Source organism: Lissotriton helveticus, chromosome 3_2, assembly GCF_964261635.1.
Source record: "Lissotriton helveticus chromosome 3_2, aLisHel1.1, whole genome shotgun sequence".
NCBI classification, from domain to species: domain Eukaryota; kingdom Metazoa; phylum Chordata; class Amphibia; order Caudata; family Salamandridae; genus Lissotriton; species Lissotriton helveticus.
In genome coordinates this window covers 313,745,166-313,760,878 of record NC_136062.1, presented here as the reverse complement: position 1 = coordinate 313,760,878, position 15,713 = coordinate 313,745,166, and the positions used below count along the sequence as shown (strand labels likewise).

General features: G+C 46.8%; 1 protein-coding gene and 1 long non-coding RNA gene across 15 annotated transcripts in view; both read left to right on the top strand.

Annotated features, from left to right (window-relative positions):
* The window catches only part of LOC144826310 (uncharacterized), a 64,791-nt gene extending 60,035 nt beyond the window's left edge, over positions 1 to 4,756 (top strand). For both annotated transcript variants that reach the window (XR_013609769.1, XM_078684652.1), the window contains exon 2: positions 3,724 to 4,756. Coding sequence is in view for 1 of the 2 variants with exons in the window: in XM_078684652.1 (XP_078540778.1) it covers positions 3,724 to 4,214 (491 nt within the window). In the remaining variant the exon portion in view is untranslated. The remainder of the gene's footprint in view (positions 1 to 3,723) is intronic.
* LOC144826311 (uncharacterized) overlaps positions 1 to 15,713 on the top strand; it is a 1,506,634-nt gene that overhangs the window by 395,843 nt on the left and 1,095,078 nt on the right. The window lies entirely within an intron of this gene.

Here is a 15,713-nt window from a genome sequence, read left to right as displayed (position 1 = left end):
GCAACAATAAAGTTTCCAAGTGTGTCTCAGCAGCACTGTGTGCGTGTGCTTTTTGCAGCCTGAGACCGTCGTAAGCAATGCCCCGGGACTGTTGGCCCGAAACCCACCTTAGTCTGAGTGATGCTTTGTGCGTGTGCAGCCTGAGGCTGTGCTGGGTCCGTGATTGGAAAGTGCCCAGTGACTGCAGTGCCCCCTCAGCGTGAATCATCGTCAATGCTGCTGTAAAGTTGGTTGTGGCCCGAACCGTCATCATAACGGGGGCTGCGGATCAAGATCACCACCGCTGACTCGAGCCACAACGTGCTGAAGGATTTCGTAAAGCTAAGGAAATCGTGAGATAATCGTGATCGTTGTTCGCAAGAGGAATCTGCCCAAGATCATCAGCAACGGAGAAGGCAGCGCCGTAACCTGTCAAGCTACAGCGTCGCCTTGCATCGGAGCTGAGTCTTCATTGGAAGCACCCAGTAGGACATCCGAAGACCGGGGAGAGAGAGAGAGAGCGAGGCAGAACATCCCCAAGGTAAGGCTTGGAATCCGGTCGGGCACCTCAAGCATGTGTGACCTGGGGAGGCGCGCAAGAAGAGTACAGGAGTGCTGCCGTCTCTCTCCCGCTGCATTGTGTTAGACGCTCTGAGTCCTTGAGTGGCCTGGACCTGCCCGGCAATACCGGGGCCACCCTCAGAAGTTCAGGATTGTTGTCTGTGTTTGGGGCCTAGTGGGGCCCGTGCTAATCGCGTTGATTGGCCTGGTATTATTCCTGCATTATGAACTACCAATTTACTTGCATTAGGGATTGTGTTATTCCTGCATTACGAACTGCCTGAACTGCCTGATTATGTGCATCAAGGAGTGTGTTATACTTGCATTACGTACTGCCTTATTATGTGCATTAAGGATTGAATCATTCTCGCATTACGAACTGCCATATTACTTGCATTAAGGAGCGCGTTATACTTGCATTAAGGAGTGCGTTATACTTGCATTACAAACTGCCTTATTATGTGCATTGAGGATTGAATTATTCTCGCATTACGAACTTCCTTATTATGAGCATTGAGGATTGAATTATTCTCGCATTACGAACTGCTGTATTACTTGCATTAAGGAGTGCGTTATACTTGCATTGCAAACTGCCTTGTTATGTGCATTGAGGATTGAATTATTCCCACATTACGAACTACTATATTACTTGCATTAAGTAGTGTGTTATACTTGCATTACAAACTGCCTGATAACGTGCATTGAGGATTACATTATACTTGCACTTCGAACTGCCTGATTATGTGCATTGAGGATTGCATTATTCATGCATTACAAACTACATCAGTCTGACGATACGAACTGCATTAAAAACTGCACAGCATTGCACTAGGACAGCATTTGAACATCGTGAACTGCTCATTAATATTGCACGAACCTATAAGTGTTTGTTGGCCTAATAAGCGACAAAGGGAAATATTACAAATACGCATATGTTGGATTTCTTATCGTTTGGTCTTACCGTATTTTTCTTCTTGATAAAGATACCGCTATTTTCATACATCAGTGTGGTGTCCATTTGTGGTGTTATCACTGTGTCACTGGGAGAGTGGTTGCAAATACTTTACAAATTGCCTTTAAGATAAGACTAACTACTCATGCCAAGCAACCAGGGGGTGAGCTGGTGTTATGAAAATGGGTGTCCGTCCTTTCCCTGACTAGAAACAAGGGTCCCTATTTCTCCTAAGGTAACTGCCTCAGCCGACTAGAGACCCCCAGTTCTAACACACACCATCACACCCACCTATCTCCACACACCTAGACTTTTCACCCACAGACCTGACACACCTTACACACCTCCACCACTATCTTGCTCTCTGCACTTGTCTTATATTTGCACCACATACACCGTGTCACAGAAATAAAATGCCCAAATTCACATACAATGAGTTGTCAGTGATGGTAGATGAGATAATTAGAGTTGATCCACATATGTATGGAGCAATGGTCACACAGACCCCACTTGCTAGAGAAAATCAAATGTGGGAAAGGATTGTCAGCAAAGTCAATGCAGTAGATACCACCCTGCGCACACTGCATGATATCAAGAAGAGGTGACATAACCTCAAGACCAGGGTGAAAAACCATGTCAACAGGAACCATGAGGCGGCTCAGAGAACTGGCAGTAGCCCTCCCATTCCACCACAAACATTCACTGAATGGGAGGGGAAGGTGCTTGCCATCCTGCATCCAGTGAGTCTCACAGGAATAGCTGGGCAAGTGGAGACTGCTAAGTACCAACAAATGTATTGCATCACAATGATGCTGTCATGCACAATCATTGAGCTACAATTACCAGTTAAAAATTAACTTATGTAAAATGCACTCTTTCCAAAACATGTCTCACATGGCTACCATTTTCTTCGTCTGCTTCACCTTACAGGTAGGTAGCCATCTTACTAGGGAGGGGGTTGTTGGGACCTGAGAACAACACTATAACTCCCAGAAGGTCATCTGACCTCACTCCCAAACAGCATGGAGCACCCTCCCCACCCCAGAGCCACGTGGCAGCCATTTCCCTCCTCTGCATCACCTTAAAGGTAGGTAGTCAATTCATGCTCTCTGGCCTCACTCCCAAACAGCATGGAGCACCCTCCCCATACCAAAGCCATGTGGCAGCCATCTCCCTCCACAGTACCTCCTTACAGGTAGGTAGCCATCTCATGCTCTTTGGCCTCACTCCCTAACAGCATGGAGCACCCTCCCCTCTCCAGAGCCGTGTGGCAGCCATCTCCCTCCACAGCACCTCATTACAGGTAGGTAGCCATCTTACTAGGAAGGGGGTTGTTGTGACCTGAGAACAACAATATGACTCCCACACTGCCCTCTGGCCTGACTCCCAAACAGCATGGAGCACCCTCCCCACCCCAGAGCCATGTGGCAGCCATCTCCCTCCACAGTACCTCCTTTCAGGTATGTGGCCAGCGCATGCTCTCTGGCCTTACTCCCAAACAGCAGGGATCACCCTCCCCACCCCAGAGATATGTTGCAGCCATCTACCTCCACAGTGCCTCCTTACAGGTAGATAGCCAGCTCATGCTCTCTTGCTTCAACCCTCAACAGCATGGAGCAAAATGACTACCACATCCCACACTTGTTAGCCAACTCTTCGAAGCTCCATAAGTCACATCCACTCCACACACAGCTAAGACCATGTATATGTCACATAAATCACACTTTCAATCACAAAGTCCCATGTTAAGATTTTAAGAGCCCAATCACGATATGTGCAAACTGCAATGTGTAAGTCCCACTTTAGTAAAGCATGAAGGCTCATATGCACACAATACATGCATGGACACTCATGTAAAGAACACAACCCACATGATGTGAATGCAAAATTACCTACAGAAATTAGGAAATGTCTGCATATGTGAAACATATTATTTGAAAAGTCTACAATATCCATTCCTAAACTAAAGTTGACGAGCATCAAGTTCGTAGATGATGACATGTCCTTGGAAATACACTTACTGTACATGTTAAATGTTTGGTATTGCCATGTCACTTCACTAACAAGTAACGATGTACCTCAACATCCTGCCATACTGCAGATAAACTGTTTCAAATGACTTATATTTCAATGTTAAAAGTTTGGCCTTCTCCACCAAACACATCAAAAACAGCATTACCAATGTTGTGGAGTGTACTTAACATGCTGACAATGTAACCTCTGTTCAACAGGTGAATCGCAATCAACAGCTGGCGAGACCACCACCAACCAGCAGAGCCAGTCTGCCCCCTACCCCCCGGGGCATGAACTCTCAGAGGCAGATTCTTTCCAATTCTCGGATAAGGAGCACCAACCAGGCCCTTCAGGCCTGTCAGGGCGTACTCAGTTTCAGGGCCTCATTGGCCTCACCACCACACCTCCCAACACATTAGCAACAATGCTGACCCCTTCACCAACTACCTGTGTTGCAACCACCTCCACCATCACCAATGCTGCCTGGAACACTGTCCCTGTCTCAAAGGTTTCCAACACCACCACCTATACCAAGGAAGCTGAGGACAGTGTGCAGGTGCATGTACAGCCAAGGCCACAGGTCCGTGTGTGCAGGGCAGGGGCAACTGGGGGCCAATCACATGAAGACACTGAGACTGAAGCCCTGGCCACTGTTGCAAGAGTCCTTGGGGCATACCAGCAGAACCAGGTACAGATGGGCAAGTTGTAGATAAAAAAACAAGCCCTCTGCCTGCTGTAGAGGGCCATGGACACTAGTATGGGACAACTGGTTGATCCCATAGGCCAGCTTGTGGGTGTTCTGAGGGACATACATGAAGCTCAAGTAAAGCCCCTCCACTCAAGTGGGCAGCCTGCTGATACTCCCACCAACGGCCACAGGGAGGGATGAGCTGCAAGCCGATGACTCCTCAGACTCTTCTGAGCCTGTAGTAGAGCCCTCTCCCTGCCAAATGCAGGTGGGGACGTCCAAGAAACACCACTGGAATCACGCAGCAAAGCACCAAGCCAAGACAGGACGCTGAGCCAGCCTTGATGTCTTCAGTGTTACACAGAACATTGAATTTGTTGACCATCAAATACCACATTGCCATGTAGATGGAATGAGCCTGTTGGACTGTGGAACTCCACTATTGTGGTGACTATTCTATTTGTCTCTGTCATCATCATTGACAACTGAAACACTCTGTATGCACAATTTACATCTCACTCACTTTAAAAGAAACACCATATGCATGAAAATAAACACCATTAACACCCATGCCTTTGTGTGAGTTGAATGTTTATCAAAGTAAGTACAATGTACAATGTAAACTCACATTTAAATGTACCACAGGATGAGATTGTGACAATCTACTGATAGGGCAGAGGGACCTAGAATGACACAACAAAAAGGATAACATTGAGTTGTCATTTGATGGAAGAACAGCAAGAATACACTTCTGGTCAACACTGTACAAGATTCATATCTGATAACACTGACCAACCCCATCAACATAGATGTCAGGTAAGTGGAAATACAAACACAGTGATGCACAAAGTACCCCACAGCAGTGTGCCAAAAACAGCCAGCATCCCAACACATTGTTAATGCTTCTGCCCTAACAGCAAAGCAAACTGACACAGTCATAGTTGCTCAATGCAAACTTACACTCAAGGTAAGTAGTTGTTGATGAGCTGTTAACCCAGGTCAGGACTTTCCTCCTCACCACTATCAGCGTAACTAGGCATGTTTGAATTTGCAGTGGGAGCTCCTGCTGCTCATCGTCATCCTGAGTCAAGGGATCCCTTTGCGCAAGGCCAGGTTGTGGAGCAGGCGACTATGATCTGACATACCTTTTGGGGAGAGTAGAGCAGTGCACCACCACTCTTGTCCTGACACCTAAATCTTGCCTTCAGAAGTCCAAAAGCTCGCTCCACTACACAACGTGTCCTCCCTTGGGCATAATTGAAACAGACTACCCCTGGCATCCTTTGATTCCTCAATGGGCTCAGCAACCAAGGCCGGTTGGGATACAAAAGTCAACTAGTTGTGAGAAACACAGACCAACAATGTAATTGAACTATTTGAGGAAGAAGAAGCCAGAATGTCACACATACACCACAATTATTGACAGGGCTCACTCACCTACAAGCCAGGCCTTCTCTGGATGAAGATTTGCCATCAATTGGGGATGATGCTGTTCCACTTTATGTAGGAGTCATGTGCAGACCCTGGAAATTTAGCACACACGTGGGATATTATCAAATCGGTTAGGCATAACACTTGTACATTTATTGAATGGTAATGCTTCCTGTTATGGTAGATGTGCTCCTTTGCCTGTGGTGGAACACGGCCATTGTGTGCGCCGTCAATGGCTCTAACAACATTTTGGATGTTAACAAAGTCATAAAATTCCCCCGTCATATCTGCCAATTCATGTCTTTTTGGAAAGTGGAAGTAGCTGCCCTTGTATGTTAACAATGCAGACAGGACATCACACAACACCATGCTGAACATGGGTTGAGACGTCCCACCTGTGATGGCCACTATGTACTGAAACGAACCTGAGGCAAAGTAATGCAGGGCTGCCATCACCTTCACTTTTGTTTTCAAAGCTGTTGGATAGGTTCTCTTAGGCCTCAAATGGGGCTCCAACTGAGCACATAGCTTTTGAAGAGTAAGGAGATTGAGACGAATTTCTTTATAATGTCTGTATCCTCCATTTTCAACAGGTCTGGTATCAGCTGATACACAGGTGGTCTCCTTTCGAATCTGTCATGGGACACGTGTGAAAAGAGCCAAAGTTGAGATGTGGTTAACAGCATACAGAATGACTCACACAACCACAACATTGACAGTTGAATCTGTTTAATGCACAAGTGACATGCATAGACACCTTGATCCCCTATAGTCAATTAGGTAGCCAGGGTGTACATACTAACTACTGTCAAATCAAAATTATTGCCAATGTATCAGGCATAAAGTACACTGCAAAATCATGTGTACTCAGCCCTGTGGTTAGATGACACAGCGCATGTGGCAAACAGCATAAATGCAGAGTTCTATGTAACTGCTGTCACTGCACAAAAGTCACCTTGAGTCCCATAAAACACAACATCAAATCAAAATGCTGGCAGTGAGTGTAAGCTGGACAAGACTTCATCAATATATAGCACTGTGTACAGAAATATATGCACATTACGTGGGCTGACCATCATGACTGTGGGAGGAGTCTGCATTACACACATTTCCATATTCCCAACAATGAAACTAGGGGTGGGTGGAATTTGCAAAATTAACTTTCGCAAACTATCGCGAAATTGCGCAAAATCTCATCGAGCATGCAGAACTTTCGCAAAGATGCAGAGATTGCTTTTCCTGCCCGTTCGTGATGTGTTTTTTCATGCTCTTGGAGCAATGTTCCTCTAACTTGCCCATGTGGTTGCTAATGGGCGTGGCCATTTTGCTCGCTATGCTTATTTCCTGTTCCGGGTCGAATGACGTGTTCGCGATCGCAAACTTGCGCGGGATAGCACGACCGTTTCCCAACAATCCAACATCTCGTGGCACGCGCGAATGGATAGGAAAACTCCTCGGCGAACGCAGGGACCTGGTAAGTCGCTACTGCGCACGCAAGAACGCATTTTTAAAGTGCGAACAAGAAAAAACTTCAGTTTCGCGGCAGATTGCGAAAGTTTGGACATTTTTGCCTCTCCGCGGAACGCGAAAATGTCAAAATATCGCAAATTCTGTGAGCGTAACGAAATTTACCGCCCAGGCCTAAATAAAATACATATCCAAAGGAAATGTGTGTACGTGCCCGAATAGATGCAAATTACCTGAGATGATGGACAGGCCAATGCATTTTAGCCCATGTGTACTTCCTTTACATGGGTGGGAAGCTTAAAGTAAAATGTCACACTCTCCAGTCCTTTACAAGGTGCCCTTAATTTTTTTAAATTGTGTTGGAATCAGTGATGCAATTTTCACTTCGAAAATGCAAATGCACAATGTGTTTACACGCACAGGCATGGCCCCAATTGAATAATGCAGGGTAGCGGTAGAGACATTCTGGCCCCCACGGTGTGACACCGCCTATGCAAATAACATAGCTGCCAATGTGAACGGCCATCACGGTAGTGCCTTCCATTTTTTAATGTTGCAGTAGGCATGCTCCGCCAGTGTGGCCACAGGCATTGGCCCCAATTGAATAATGCAGGGTAGAGGTTGAGATATTCTGAGCCCAGCGGTGTAACACCAACTATGCAAGTAACTTAGCAGCCAATAGGAACTGCCATCGTGGTAGACGTGCTCCACCAGGGGGGACACAGGCATTGGCCCCAATTGAATAATGCAGGGTAGCAGTAGAGACAACCTGACCCCCGCGTTGTGACACCACCTATGTGAATAACATAGCAGCCAATAGGAACTGCCATTGCGGTACTGCCTTTATTTTTGAACGTCGCGGTAGGCTTGCTCTGCCACTACAGACACAGGCATTGGCCCCAATTAAATAATGTGACTGAGGCGGACCAATTGCATTAGCAGAATAAACTTTAAACAACCCTAGGGGCCTATATATGTGTGTGAAATGGCCATACTTGTCACTTGCCTACAGACACTGCTGCCTGCCATTCCTTCCTATCAACTGTTGCTGTACTTCATCTCTGGAACCAGTTATGGCTCGTACTGAGAACAGCAGGGCCCGTCCCTTCATCACAGACGAGCTGGAGGTTATGGTGATAAGGTCCTTAGCAGTACGAGCGGCTATATGGTGCTCTAGAGGTACGGATAAGTGAATGTGTAACTTCTTTTGAGTGATAAGAATGCTCACCCTATATACCTGGACATTAGTATGTGCCTCAGAGTGCAAGCCAATGTTAATGACTTTTGATTTTGACATCTGCATGGCCCATACATTACGTACAAGTTGTTGCACTTGCGTGTGTGGAAAGGATGGCAGCATTGTCACTTGTGCAGCTCCCTTGGACACTCACATCACACATATTGGTCTCTGAATGGGTAATATAAATGTGTCAAACTCTGCCTAGCAGAATGACTTCACTGTAATGGTGTGTAGAGCCTTATTCCCCTTGAACCCTGATTGCATGCAATGATGAATTGTATATACCGAAGTTTAGCAGTAGTACAGTCACACTGATGACTGGAGCAATTGTCACTTTGTATACATATTCCCTGTGAAATGTCACAAAAAACGTCAGTAAGTCTTCTAATCATCAGGAAGGTGGTAACTGTCGATTGGACAGAGGGTACAGATTAGTGGGTGGAATGATTTGACAGTGACACTATGGAGATTAGTCCAGTCTGCACAAGAGTTCAAGGCCTGTATCTGTCTAGATTAGTGGTAACTCATCTCTCACACATCTGCTACATGTACAGTGGACATCTCGTCCTTGTTTTTGCGCCATTATATGTAGAGTCTCACATGTGTATGTACCGTGTCATCATTCTCATTCTACATGCATGTGAATTTTGTGATGGACCACATTTTGCATCTGTAAAAACCCCTAAGGCCTGTCCTGTGAATGCACAATTTATCTGGGCCACCATCACACAAAGGACTTAGAAAGACATATGAGTAGTGCACCCTCCTATTTATGTAGTGGCATATACAGGTATGAAGAGTACACAAGACAGGCCTTCACCTTGTCACATGAGTGAGAGAATATAGTGTCAGGTACCTTATCTTTATATCCATAACATGTATAGCTATGCAATGGTCCTGGACATTAAGGAGTGTGTAGTGTTAAACACAGAGAGTATTACCAGTAGGTAACAATTACAGTGTATTGTCTGTCAGGCTCAATCACATCATGCATCACAGATGACACCCTGTTCACCTTGATTTTAGTGCATGCCTCTGTAGGTGTATGAGATACCCAGGTAGTCGGTCCATCCTCATAGATGTTACCATTGTACTCATCAAGCTTGGTCAGAGTGTAGTATGTGACATGATCAACAGACTCTGCGGTCCATTGATCTATGTGTGTGGTATTGTATAAATGCTTCTGGACTGACACACACAGTGGTCCACAACATTCTGTTTAAAAAGTTTTTATAATTTCTCCCATGCCTAAAACTCAAGGTCCATCAGCGTAAGGCAATATGGAGGGCCATCGCCCGCAAGGTGCAAGCCCTGGTGGTCTCCAACCAGCACCATACTCACTGCCACAAGAGGTGGGATGACATCTGCCGCATTAGCAAAAATGTTGCAGAAATGACGCTGGGGCCGCTCCCTTGAAGTGGAAGGTTGACGCACCAGACCATGACCCTAATATTAGCCCGCATCCTGGCAGTGACACAGCCAGAGCTGGAGGGACGCTTGAATAGCAAGTTGGGTGTGAGTATTGGGATAAGTGTGAGTTAGTGCATGACTGACTGCCTTAATCCGAGCCTTGAGCAACCCAGGAACTTCTGAGATGTCTCTAGTGTGATGCAATCGGTTCAAAGGTACCTCAGTGGCAATGGCATGAGGTTCTGCATGTGTACAACAGTTGGGTTCTCATGTAGGGAATACATGAACAGTGGCAGTGCAAATCATCTTGACATGTTTGCATGTTACAGCTGGAAAATTGTGTCTGAACTGAGCCATTCCTACACAGGAAAAGAAGTTGTGTGAAGTGTCTACCACGGTACACTTGTCCGCCGTGTGTGTGCTGTGTGGTTTCCACAATATTGTCACTCATGTAATGATGTGCAAGTGGATTGAGACATGGACCAATGTAGACTCAGGGTATAGTGAGTTAGCAGAGTTATACCTGTTCCATGGACGGTGTACAGCAAAATTATACAGATGACAGCATCACAGTGACACATTTGGACAAATATCTGCAGCATGGCCTCACATAATGTAATTCTCTGCCACAATGACATCAACTGCACACAGGCGCTGATGGTGTAGATGGTGATGATTGCAGTGATGTATTGGATGATCTGCATTTGCTCATTGTGCACATGGCAACATGTCTTTGGGATGGTTAGACAGTGAAATGTTAAAGCTATAGAGCTAAACACATCTATTGGCAGATTGTGTTTGCACTAGGACTTAACATGGTTGTATGTAATCAGTGCGTATTGCAAATTGTGATGTATTTGAAGTGTTGTACTGTAACGTTTGATGGAAAATACCCATGTCACTCTGAGTGGCAGTACTTACTATGTGTGCATTGAGGAGGGGTGTACGTATGCATCAGTGCATGGTCAAGTTGCGGCAACTGGTTTACATCAGTGAGTGATCTCTTGTGAGATTGATGTGTCCTGGGTGTCAGCAGTCAGCACAACATAGGGATGTCAGATGCCAGGCCCAGGCTTTTGGCACACAGTGCACTTCCTTATGGAGGCCACTCAAAACTACATCTACAAAAGACATTCTCATGCCTTGGATTATTGACGGCTTGCCATGAGATTGAAATATTGTTGGTATGTGACATGTCACAAAATGTGAGGCCCATGCGTCACATTGCCCTAGTCATGCTAATGTACATTGTCATTTTGGCAACATAAGTACATGGTGCTTCATAGCAGTTTATGGCTAAAAATATGTCCATGTAAAATACTCAGAGCTGTAAGTCTCAAAGACATCATCTGGCAGTGAACTGTAGTGAGTATCATGTTAGGGTGCATTGAGATATTTGTGGTGTGCACTTCCATGTCATTGATGCATCTACAAATCGGTTAGCAATGCTCAGCAGTAGCTGTGTGTGCTTTAGTACCATCTTATGGGCATATGCATCAAAATTCGGTAAAACGAGTCCTTATTAGTGAAAAATAAGGAATCGCTAATAAGGACTCGCATACCGCGATGCATATACAGATTCGGTATTAAATACCGAATCGCTAAAAATCGTTAAATAATTCGGAAAACACATTAGCAAGACTCCTAATCAAAGATTAGCAAATACCGAAATAGCAAATACCGAATCGGTATTTGCGATTTCGGTATTAGCGAATTCGCTAAAAAAGAAAAGTCGCATGGGAAGCAGGTTGATGACATCACAACCAGGAAGTAACACAGCCCATGCTTCATTCAGTGCCCTGAGGAGCTCAGAGGAGGAGGCAGAGCACAGGAGCTGAGGAGTGAGACAGTGACAGCACAAACCAGCCATCGACCAGAGAACCAGGACAAGGAGACGCCCAGGAAGAGAAAGCGAACGTTTTCGGACAAAGAACTTGAACTGTTCATCGAGGGGGTTAGCAGCAAACACAACAGGCTCTTTGGCAAGCTGTCCCTAATGGTGCCAGAGGCAGGGAAGCACAGAATGTGGCTGCGCATCAAATAAAGAGTCAATGCTGTAGGAGTCACCCACCGCAGCATTGACGATTTGAAGAAGAGGTGGTATGACCTCAGGAAGAGGGCAAAGGAGAGGATAGCAAAAAGGGTGAAGGATGCAGCTGGCACACCAAACACAGCCCTCGAGGACCTCGTTGAGGCTACAATTGAGCCAGAAGCTGTTGTAGGGGTCACCCAATTGGACACTTCCAGCGCTGCAGCAGGAGGAGAAGGTAAGATGCATGCCAGCACAGATATGCAGTGTGTTGTCCACCGCTGCCCATTCCCCCAGGCCAAACACAGTGCACATGTAGCCGTGCCTAACGCATATTCACTCACCAGAGTGTTGCATCATGGGAGTTGTAGTCATATCATGAAAGCACAGGGCCAAATGTCAGTACAAAATGTCCTTTATGTAGATGAAATAATGCAAAATAGATACATAATGGCAAAATAATAACAATGCACTGTTTCACACACAGATGCATCACCCCTTGATTCAGATGACAGCAGACGCCTCGTCATCTCTGAAACCCCAGTGGTGACCGATGCTGAGACCCCTCAGGGACGTGAACCCACAACACCACCATCACCACCGCCACAACCATCACCACCAACCCCACCACCACCACCACGGCGGACAACCCCACCACCACCACCGCCGCAGACAACACCACCACCACCACCACGGCGGACAACAACACAAAGCCGAAGGGCAAATGTCCCCTCCCTGCAGGTGATGAACACAGAGCAGAGGCCAGCAGCCACAAATGTCCAACAACAGAAAGTCGTTACTCCGACCGCCAAAGCAGCAGCACGTGTCTGAGTCCGATAGCGGGCCGGGCCCCTGGGTAGAGCTGCAGAGAGATCTGATGATCCAGCACACAGATACGGCGTGGTTGAGACATGGATGCTGCGTGTCCAGCGCCTGCAGGGGAGACACATGGGTGCTATTAAAATTAACATTTCAAAATTGACAAAATTGGCACCATGACTGACGCTATGCGTGAGATGACCAGACCCGTTGCTGAGGGCAACAGAGACATCAAACTGTGCCTGCAGCAACTCACAAGTGCTGTAATTATAGGCCAACAGAGCGAGCACCGGAGGCATCGGCAGAACATGCTCCATTCCAATGCTTCCATTAGGGCCATCACTAAGCTGTGCAACAGCACAGCTGTGCTTTCGCGCAGATCTGTGTCCCTGCAGGTCGACTTGGGCCATTATTGCGGAGATGTGGCAAAGTCCTTAGAGAGAGTGACCACTGCAGTGGAGCATCTGCAGTCTGGGACTTTCAGTGCCAGCAGTTTGGGAGGGGAGGAGGGGAATGAGGCTGCTTCAAGCGTGAGCAGCATCTCTGTTCCAGAGGCCAACGAGAGGAGGCGCAGTGCGCGCAGCACCACAGCCACAGAAACACATCGCGGCGATGTGGAGGAGTCACGGGACAGGAGGCTAGGGGTATGGGGCAAGCGAAAATAGCCATGTTCCATTGGCTCCTTGACCATGGTGACGTAACCATGGGCCAACTATACTGCAACATGATACACCCGTGATGACAACATCCATGTATCCATTATCATTTTGATTCTGCGTCATTTTGGCGTCTCATTCATATGCACCTGACAGGTGCTCATGTGCATTAAACATTTGCAAACCAGAACATGTTGTGATGGCTCATTCATACCTGTCTCAGAAGTGATGTTGTGTGATGTATGTCCGCCTCCTTTGTCCCTCAGCTGTGTTGGGCACGTGTGCCTGTTGGTGTTGGGGGGGTTGCTGTGCACGTAAGTCATCCTCTCCGTCCACCTCTATTGGTATCCCCCTTCTTGTGGCAATGTTGTGCAGCATGGCGCAGACTGCTATTATCCGGCAGCAGGTACCTGGGTCATACTACAAGGCTCCTCTGTCTTGTGTAGTATCTGGAAGTGACTCTTGAGGATGCCAAAGGTTCGCTCTACCACATTCCTGGTGCTGATGTGTGCTGTGTTGTAGCGCTGCTCCTGAGGTGTTGCAGGGTTGAGGTAGGGAGTCAGGAGATATTCAGATATGTGAGGATGTCGTTAATTTTGAGGCATTTATATGTACCTAGTAAGTGTCCCTCTCCAAATTCACCGTTGATCAGATGCCTGTGGATGCCACTGTGTCTGAATATGTATGCGTCGTGTGTGCTACCTGGAAATTGGGCTACGATGTCCGTTATGATGTGCTTGGCATCGCACACGACCTGAATATTGATGGAATGGTATGACTTCCGGTTGCGGAAGATGTATTCGTTGGCTGAGGGGGGACAGATGGGGACATGGGTGCAGTCAACGCATCCTATCACATGTGGAAATTGTACCACCTGGTAGAACTCCTGTTTGGTGCGGTTCAACTGCTGTGGGGTTGTGGGGAAGGTGATGTGGTGATGTATCAATGTCAGCATGGCATCTAGGAATTTGTGGAAGAAGCGTGAAAGTGCGCTTTGCGACACGCCTCCAGCTTCTGCTGTGACCCCCTGGAAGCTTCCTGATGCCAGCATGTGCAGGCTGCATGGGACCTGGACTTGGGCTGGGATGGCGTTGGTCCTACGGGTCTGGTGCTGCGGTAGTGGTTCCAGGTCGGCAATGAGGCGCATGATCATAGCCCGGCTCAGCCTGTACTTGTCGTTGATCAGTTCCTCTGTCTGGCCCAGCAATGTGATGCACACCCTGAACACTCTGGCCTGGATCATCCTCCTGCACTGTGCAAGAGCGTTGATTTTCCTCCTCCTAACAAGCACGTAGGGGGCAGCCATTTCGGTAGACATACAGGGTCTCCAGAGGCATATTTGAAGGGTTTCTGATTATCTGCGCCTGTGTTAAATTTATTATTTTGTTTTTTTTCTTCCTTCCAATAACTCTACCTCCAGTTTGTGATTCCCCTTATTTTGCTCCTGCAAAATAGCGATTTTGGGCATTTTCGATATTTGCGAGTTTTGATGCATTTCGTTGCGATTCTTTAATAGCGATTCGGTATTTCCGGAGTCTGATTTCTCTCTCGGTATTACCGATTGGCTATTTTGCTAACCGGTAATTTACCGCGGGGGTTATTTAGCGATTCTTTATTTTTAAAGGGATTTGGGTTGATGCATTGTATTTTCAGGTTTTGCGTTTGGTATCGGGCTGTTTTACCGAATCGCTAAATTACCGGGAGGTATTTTGCTTGATGCATCTGCCTGATAGTTGGATGGAAGGCCACTCAACAATTGTCAAGTTTCAGTTTGTATTTGTGGTGTTTTTGTGACTTCATACTTCAAGTGGGAGAAATACAACAGAATTGGATGTGTAGCTCTCTGTAGGTGTGTCTACACACAATAGTTGATATTGAAAAGTGGACACATGCACAACAATTTGGCAGTGTCAATGCATAATGGAGCATGAACGTCCAAAAAACATGTGTCAATACATCATGTGTTAAGAAAAAAGATTGTGCTCATGCAGCCAGTACATGTACAAGTGAATTTTGAGTCTTAAATGAAATGAATTCTATTTGTATTTCACATCATCTTTGTGAGGTGGGACATTTTACTGAACCTATGTCTCTGTCTCTTGCAGTATCTATCGAGGGCAGGGAAGGAGAGGGGCCTGACACCATTGGGGAAGTAGCTGGCATTAGTGGTCCCCGGGAGTACATCAACACTGAGGGTACCTGCGCATCGGAGGGGGACAAGAGAACCCTGGAGGAGATTGGGCTAGAAGCACCTAGCTGAACATCTTCACACTCCAGCTGTGACTCCACAAAGTTGGCGGACCCAGGAAGTTCAGCATCTGCTTTTTCGTCCTCCACACACCATCCTGTGTCCACCATACTTGCTGCTCCCCAAACAGCTATACGGGCCAGCAACCCTAAGAAGGGCTGAGTCTCCTTCCCCCCAGGAACCGCTGTTCTTGCCCCTGTCTCTCCTGCTGCCCTCAGTG